The sequence below is a fragment of the Antrostomus carolinensis genome, unplaced genomic scaffold (assembly GCF_000700745.2).
Source record: "Antrostomus carolinensis isolate BGI_N321 unplaced genomic scaffold, ASM70074v2 scaffold8118, whole genome shotgun sequence".
Classification (NCBI taxonomy): Eukaryota; Metazoa; Chordata; class Aves; order Caprimulgiformes; family Caprimulgidae; genus Antrostomus; species Antrostomus carolinensis.
In genome coordinates, this window is record NW_010330831.1 from 1 (window position 1) to 8,656 (window position 8,656).

General features: G+C 39.3%; 1 protein-coding gene across 1 annotated transcript; it reads left to right on the forward strand.

Moving 5' to 3' along the window:
* Positions 1–1,081: 1,081 nt before the first annotated feature.
* Positions 1,082–6,301, forward strand: LOC104528874 (cleft lip and palate transmembrane protein 1-like protein; the record flags this gene model as incomplete). The annotated part of the gene is made up of 4 exons (XM_010173020.1): positions 1,082–1,182; positions 2,676–2,865; positions 4,059–4,201; positions 6,180–6,301. Coding segments are annotated over 4 exons (556 nt in total), but the record flags the coding sequence as incomplete, so codon positions are not given.
* Positions 6,302–8,656: the final 2,355 nt, after the last annotated feature.

An 8,656-nucleotide genomic window follows, 5' to 3' on the forward strand; every position in this document is an offset into this window, starting at 1 on the left:
GTTTTGCTGGTCTGCAGGTGCAGGAGAAACTGGGAGGAGGGTGAAGGGTCCGAACTGGCATTTGGATGTGCCAGTGGGATGTTCCATATCACACAACGTCAGGCTCAGTGTATAGGTGAGGGCTGACCGGGATGTTCCATATCACAGAACGTCAGGCTCAGTGTATAGGTGAGGGCTGACCGGGATGTTCCATATCACAGAACGTCAGGCTCAGTGTATAGGTGAGGGCTGACCGGGATGTTCCATATCACAGAACGTCAGGCTCAGTGTATAGGTGAGGGCTGACCGGGATGTTCCATATCACAGAACGTCAGGCTCAGTGTATAGGTGAGGGCTGACCGGGATGTTCCATATCACAGAACGTCAGGCTCAGTGTATAGGTGAGGGCTGACCGGGATGTTCCATATCACAGAACGTCAGGCTCAGTGTATAGGTGAGGGCTGACCGGGATGTTCCATATCACAGAACGTCAGGCTCAGTGTATAGGTGAGGGCTGACCGGGATGTTCCATATCACAGAACGTCAGGCTCAGTGTATAGGTGAGGGCTGACCGGGATGTTCCATATCACAGAACGTCAGGCTCAGTGTATAGGTGAGGGCTGACCGGGATGTTCCATATCACAGAACGTCAGGCTCAGTGTATAGGTGAGGGCTGACAGGGATGTTCGCTCTCGCTCTTCCAGGATTGTGGTTGCAGGTTTGGGATTTTCGCTCCTCTGGGATCGTTATCCGGGAACGGGCTGGACATCAGTCACTGGGCGGTGAAGCCACTGCACTGTGCGTTGCTCACTTATATATTCTATTACTATTATTATTGTTTTTATTTTAATCCAATTATTAAATTGTTCTTATCTCAACCTGTGAATCTACTTAACCATTATCCCCCAGTTTTCTCCCCTGTTCCCTGGGGCAGATGGTGGAGAGTGGAGAAGCAGCTGTGTGGTGTTTGGCTGCCAGCCAAGTTAAACTGCGACACCGAGGAAGTCAGTGAAGCTGAAATGCAGCTCTGTGCTCTAAGCATACGGATGCATTAGTTTAATATTTCTATACTCTGATTTTCTATGTTGTGTTTTGATTTCAGTTAAGCGTGTATACTACCACACGGTCAAACATTGGTGCTGAGAGTAATATTGATCTCATTTTGAATGTGGAAGATTTCGATATAGAGTCCAAATTTGAAAGGTAGGTATCTGAACTACTCATTCTTTGTTTAATTCTGGAGTGTGTATCCTAACTGGTAGTTACATGTATGGAGGTATGCACAAAGACTGTTCATGATAGTTGTTTTGAAAGAGTAGAGTTGTTGTTCTTGCATTCTTTGTTTTAGAGTTAAAGCTATTTTTGCATGCTGTACAGGCTATTCAGTTCACACTTGTTTTCATAAAGTAATAACCATATTTGCCATGTTAAGGCAGGAAAGATGCTTGTTGGGTTTCAGCCTTAGAGGTGAGGACAAAGTGCTGCTGTTAATATTCTTAGAATATTTCATTAATTAAATATTGGAAAAGTGTCTACCTTGATGGAAATAGTATGCCAAGTTCATGTGGCACTGAGGAATAGGCTTTTAGACAAACTTTTATTACATTGTAAATCATCTCATAGTTGCAAGAAGCAAAACAAAGCTATGCTAGTAAATATAGCAATGCTTCTTTCTTCTCACGCTTTTCTGTAATGATTCCACTGCTAATAACTGTAAAAGTAAAACTCCTTTTTCTGGTAGTTTAGGGTTTTGAGATCTTCTGAAGGGATGTTGATGCTAAGGTGGAATAAGATTGTGCCCTTAGATAAATTTCTGAGTATAACACTGTACTCTATGCCTCTCTACAATTAAAATCACTAGAACTACTTCTTTTGGACTTCATATTTGCTGCCTCACTTTTTTTTCTTTAAAATAGTTGTCTTATTCTTGATTGTCTTGTTGCAAAGTCTCCCAGGTTCTTTCACATTCTGCATTTTCTATAATTAAAGAATGCCTTGGTCCGCAGTTTAGATCGTATTAAACTTTGTCTCTGACAGACTTAAAATATAAAAATTGTTTTACTGACACAGGAGTAGAGGAGGCTTTTTGCAAAGTTGCATGTAGGATGATTTCTTGGCTAACACAAGGGGAGTGACTTCATGTTTTGGGGCTCCTATCTAGAGTTCTGTGCTTGGTGTGCCATAGCTGAGAAGATACTTTATTAATGCAAAGTGCTTGGCAAAACTTTGTGATTTTTTTTTTTTTTGTTTAATTTTGTATTGTGTATACAATCTGTGATACACATTCAGCACACAGAAGGCTGTTTTCTACAAGCACTGTAATAATTTTGGCCCTGTGACCTATCAGAAGAGGAAAACAACAGAAGATCTGATGATGCAGTCCCATGTTACCTAGGGTAATAAAGGATGAATTGGACAAATGTTAAAGTGTCTTAAGATAATAGTAAAACTTTGGAAATGCGAATGGAGTGTATACATTGGTCTCATCCAACCATGGCTCATTGGGACATATTAGCCAGAACTAATTGTTGTGTGCCAGGAAACCCAAATGCCTTGTCTTTTTTTTTTTTTTTCTTTTAATGTTCTCAACCTTTTCTTGCTTGCTTCTAGAACATATTCAGTGATCATTATGTGTAATAGCTAAATATTTCAACATGTGCTATGTCATCTCATAATGTATCTCTTTTGTATTTCAGGACAGTGAATGTCTCTGTACCAAAGAAAACACGGAATAATGGCACATTATATGCATATATATTTCTTCATCATGCTGGCATTTTGCCTTGGCATGACGGTAAGCAGGTGCATATAGTAAGCCCTCTGACCACATACATGGTCCCTAAACCAGAAGAGATTAATTTGCTCACTGGAGAATCAGCCACACAGGTAGGTGGGGTTTCCATCTATAGATGAACAACTGCAAAAAAAGTAACTTCTAGTGCTAATGCTTCTGGTGCCAGCGTTTACTGTGCTTGCATCTTTACCCTAATTATGATATTAGTTAAAAAAACAAAAAAAAAAATCAAAACCTCTCTTCTTGATTGTCAGCTTATATGCTAATAGTACACCAATTAGCACAGCAGAGGTAGAGCCCTCTGTAACACTGGTTGCTATCAAAACACTTCCCTAGTTAACATTAAATACTTCTTTAAGGATTCATTGCTTTTGGTAGAAATACTATATTGTTCTGTAACAGTATGATGCTGCTTTGTATAGTCAGTTGGATTCATGGGAAATAATACGCTTTGCTTTGGTAAAAGAGATGTAAACTTGACTGTGACAGGAGGTCGTAGTGAGGTGGGTGTCAGGAGAGTAAGACAGTATCCTTTGACAAATGCTATGGAGGCAGGTGGGAAATGTAGCGTTACTTAATGAAATACTTGTGAATGGCTGTTGTACCTCATATTCCAGTGGAGCTTGAGAATTCCACTCTGTCCTTTGGAATCTAAATTACCTGTAGCCAGCAATGCTGTTTCTAAATCCTGACAGAATAAATTTGAAAATGAGTTGAGGCTAGAGTCCAGCACTAAAAGTCAGAACAGGTGATGTTCAGTGGAAGAAAAGCAAGTGTAATGCTCTGGGGATAAGCATCTACTGAAAGCTAAGGTGATGCTTGGTTTTAGCTCTGCTTTACAGAGCATTTGGAAGCTCAGAAGTTCAAAACAGTAGTCTGATCTTTTTACTCACCCAAATTAGTACCGTTCATCATCCATATCCTTTTGACTGTTTTGAAGTAACATCTGATTATTCTACAATCCTTATTTGCAAGTGATTTTTTTCTGACTAGTATCCAGATTCCTAAGGTATGAAAATTAATTACCTTAATATTCATTCTTGATGAGCAAGGCTGTGAATGGGCACTGAAGTTTTTCAGTGTCAGATTATAGTGGGCCTTTACAATCTGTTCTGTCCTATTTGAGCAAAATGCATGGTCTGGTGAAAATTAAGGTAAAGTGTTCCTTGGTGGACTTCTTTTTTGTGTTATAGTTAACAGCTCCCTATTTTTCGTGAGTTAGAGTACTATCCTATTCAGAATTTTGTATTGTTTAGAAGTATGTCTGTTTGTTGTATATTTAAAGCAAATTGAAGCAGAAAAACAGACCAGTGCTCTAGATGAACCTGTCTCTCACTGGAGGTCAAGATTAACCTTGAATGTCATGGTGGAAGATTTTGTGTTTGATGGATCATCCCTCCCCGCTGATGTTCACCGTTACATGAAGATGTAAGTTGATGACTTAATTTTCCTAATTTGTTATCATAAACTTACTACACATTTCTTAAAAAATCCTCCCTGGCTTCCTTTAGTATTTTATGTTTCAATTGGAGCTTAGGAGAGAAGAATCGATACTCTTAATGCTTGCATTTCAGTAGTGACAATTAGTAAGATACCATGTACTACAGTACTGTATTGGAAATACCTTGTTCCTGGGAAGCTCAGAGTTTAAAATACTTTTTTATATGGAGTTATCATAGTAAGATAAAGCAGAACTACAAAGACACAAGTAAAATGCTACAGTAGACTTCATTTCCCTTTGTTCTCAAATCATACTTCTGGCCTTTAAACCAGTTACTGTCCCTTCACCTTTCCAGTTATCCTTCTTCTGCAAATTCTCTATACAAACTGCAAGTGCTTAAGTGGCACAGCTGATCTCCTATGGCATTTTTTTTCTGCCTCTATGATTGGCTTTATTTTACTTTGGCAGTGTGTGTTCCTGCATTATGTAATTTTCTCAAGAAAATAGTAAAAAGCAGGGGTAGGTTTTTGGGCCACTAAATGCAGGCAGTAGCTTCTGTTCATAGCTTGCTTAAATTACTTCCAGTGTTAACCATATAAATAGTGCCGTATTGGCTTGTGCTGCCGTATGTTGATGCCTTTCTCTACAAGTATCCTGTTCTATCCAGAAGTAGTTGCTTAATCAGCAGACCCTGGGGTTCTGGAATAGCTTCCCCACCACAGGAGATAAACTTAGCAACTCATAAGGTAGACCCGTAACAAGGAGGGGTTGGGCTGGGGTTGATGAACAAGGGTATCTTTTCTGGTCATGTTTAGATACACATTAATGCTGTTTTATCATTGCATTACACAGGAAATAGTTTGGATATGAAATAGCCTGCTGCAATTCCACTAGCAGCAGCTTTGATTGTAGTTGTTGCATAGAAATTTAAAACTCTTCAGTTAAATAACTGCACAGTATTTCTGAGTCTCAAGTTTATACTTTCCTGTATTACTGTGTACCCTTGTGTATTTAGTATGCAAAATTTCTTAGCATGCATAGAGACTTCTTTCTTTTGTTAACAACTAAAATTCAACTTTCAGGCTTTAAAAAGCTCCTTTATGCTAGTTACATAGACTTTTACCGATAACATCAGAGTGTAGATAAGTGCTATTCTAGTGAAGAATTTTAAGAGCTTGTCTATCTTAGGAAATTAGGCTAAAGACTTTTCTAAGATACTGGTAAAGCAATTGCATATTGGTCATAATTTTCTAAATGACTTCCCAGTGGTCAGTTTTGTAGAGCGCTTAAAGGCTGGTAGGTGTTTATTGGTTTCATGCAGGTTGGTGAGGTCATAGAGCAATCCAAATGAGTGCATCCAAATGAGTGAGGAGAAGGCAGGGAAGATTTCTACTGCTTGTGCACTCTCTCCAGTAGTACCTAAGCTTCTGGTGTGCATGCCAGCCATCATGTTCATAGTCCTGTGCCAGCTAAAGCATGTGCTGTTGCTGACCTGATGTCATTGGGGATGCAGAGGAGTGGGGGAGATGGTGGAGGGTTGTCATTGTTGCAGTAGGAGAGGGATACTTGAGACAAAGGATAGAAATATATGGTAGTAAACTTCAGCACGTTTTTCTTCAACAAACTTTTTAATTTCCTCTACCGTTGGTCATGCAGCAGCTTCAGCATCATCACAACCAATTCTTTTGTTGTTGTTGCTTGTTCTGTCTTTCTACAGAGAAGTAAAAACAAACTGAAAGGAGGAATGTGACATGCCTACTGATTTTTTATACAGACATCTCTCAAGGAAAGACTCTAGACTAGTGGCTTCTTTCTTGCTGTGTGTTAAAAGAAAATGTGTCTGAAAAGATGGTGGGAAATATCTACATGGGTAGATCTGAAAGTGATGAGTGAGTGGTATTTTGAATAAAAGTAGTTTTCTTTTTAGATCACTGCAGTCATAAAATCCATGTTTAAACATCCTAGGGTTCAGTTGGGGAAGACAGTGCATTACCTTCCAATATTATTTATTGATCAGCTAAGCAACAGAGTGAAAGATTTGATGGTGAGTAATAGAATACCTTTAATTACATTTAACAGTTTTAACAGTAATCTTCAATGTTGTTGTAATTAAAATTTTGTCATAGATTGTTTGCTGTAATTAAAATTATAAATTCACAGAAGGACTATCAATGACTGTTTAACTTAATGTGGTCAACTGTGGTAACTGCAGAGGCTGGATCTGGGTTTTGAGACTCCCCTCTGACAGAAATATCTGCCAAGCACTCCCTTCTATTCCACTAAAAGATACTTGGATTCCATTAGATTCCAATTTTGGGTGGGTATGAGGGACATCACTGCAGCAGCAGCTGTGGTGGGAGTAGTCTCATAAGGAAATTGACTTCCTAAATGGATGAAGTTGTGTTAGCATCCCAGAGCAGCTTCTGATATCTTCTAGGGAAATGACCATACTCAACACAGCTGATACTGGAGTTACGCTGAGATAGGTCAGGAGCTACTACTCTCTTACCAAAAACTTCAGTCGTGGTTAAATTTCCTGGTGGTGCTCTCTATCATGTTCGAGTAAGGAGTAACTTGAGCACCCAAAAGCTTGATGTGGCAGTACCTCCAACGATTTTGTGCACTCAAACAAATCAGGACTTAAAAACTTCAATAATGGAATTACAGAAGGGTGAAGTTGGATGAGATGTCTGGAGGCTGCTAGTCCAACAGCCCCGCTCAGAGTAGGGTCACCTAGAGTGAGTTGCTCAAAACCTTCTCTAGTTGGGTTTTGGATATATCGAAGGAAGGAGATGCCATAGCATCTCTGTGCAACCTGTTGTAGTGTTCAGTCACCCCTGCAGTTAAAATAAGGGGTTTTCATACATTTAAATAGAATTTCCTGTATTCCGTTTTTGCCCAACTCTTGTGGGAAATCATGCAGTTCCTTTACTACAAGTTACACGTGGCAGGCCCTTGCATCTAGACCATGTTCATCTTAGCAGCTCTTAGTTAACCAAGTCCTGCAGTTCTTTTCAGTTGCACTGACTGGAATTTAGCAATCAGAGTTACTGAGAACAAAAGTCTTGGGGAATGTCTCAAAAGTGTTAAATAAGTATGTCTGGATTCAGCATTTTCTAGATGGAAGTCGTGGTAGATGTCAACTTGCCACTTTAGACCTTCTAAATTGTCTTTCCAATTCATTAGCTTGAGCTCAGACAAATAATTTTGTTACTTAGTGTTGGGGAGAATCTTCTTTAAGAACTTGTATCCCCACCACCCCAAGCTTGTTCAGCAAAATAAACTGCTGAGCGTTTGTTACAAATCTTGGTAGCAGATAGTTTTTTTCAGTATTACTTTAGATATACTTTTGTGGTGTCTTTATCAGTGGTCATTGTCCTTTGTTTTAAGTTTCTTACCACAGCTCATTCAGTTCAGTACATTCATATGAGCTTCTAACTGTCATGTGCCCTATTTACAAATAAATTCAGCATTCTCATATTATTAATAACATCCCTGCAGTTGTCATGCATGTCATGGTTAATGCCTCACTGCCTTAAAGTCATTAAAGATCCTGAGAAGTGCTGCAAAGACTATTCCATCAAAACGAGTGAAATTCCCCTTCAGCACTGGCTTATGTAACTTCACAGTAGTGACTTGCCAAACTGCTCCTGGAGAAAGAGTGGTCTGATAGTATCTATACCGTGAGATAATGAGGGGTAATTGAAGAGCAGGAAAGAATAATGGAAGAAGGTGATACAGCTTTTGTGGAGCAGGGTCTATAAATAGGGGCATAGACACTGGTATGCCCAACCTGAAGTCGTGGAGCTGAAGATGCATTTTCCATGCTTGTGGTAGGCTCTGTAGATTTTGAACTGACTATTATTTTGACCTGCATGTCTTCTATGGTAAGTACTGTAGTCTAGAGATTATGTGTTCCTCATGTTCTTAAGTATTCTTGCCAGTGCTGGGGGTTTGGGGATTGCACAGCGTTCTGATTTAATCAAGAGAGAACTTTAAAATTCATACTGCTGAACTCATTTGCCTTGTTTCTACGCTGTTTTGTAGTAGTGATAGGGAGCTAGAAGTAATATGTGGTGTTCTGAGGCCATACTACAAGAGTAGGTTGTATTGCAGGAGTTTGTTAAGTTCCTAGTTTTCAAAGGCTTAGCAACCATCACACTCAACTAGATTGTGTGGCAGCACTTGTGGACTTTTCATTGTTCATTGAGAAAGAGTTCAATCTTTATATGTTCATTTAATTTGCTTTTGGTGTTGAAGAATTCTTATCTCTGTCTTATATTGCAATCTGATTTTCTTTGTATGCTACTCCTAACTCTTTAGTGGTGCTTTGTTTGTGTGGACTGCACTTGCTGCATATTACTTACCCACGCATTTGCAAAATTTTTGTTTCCTGTCCATCCTGCACAGATAAAATTTCATAGAATCATAGAATGGTTTGG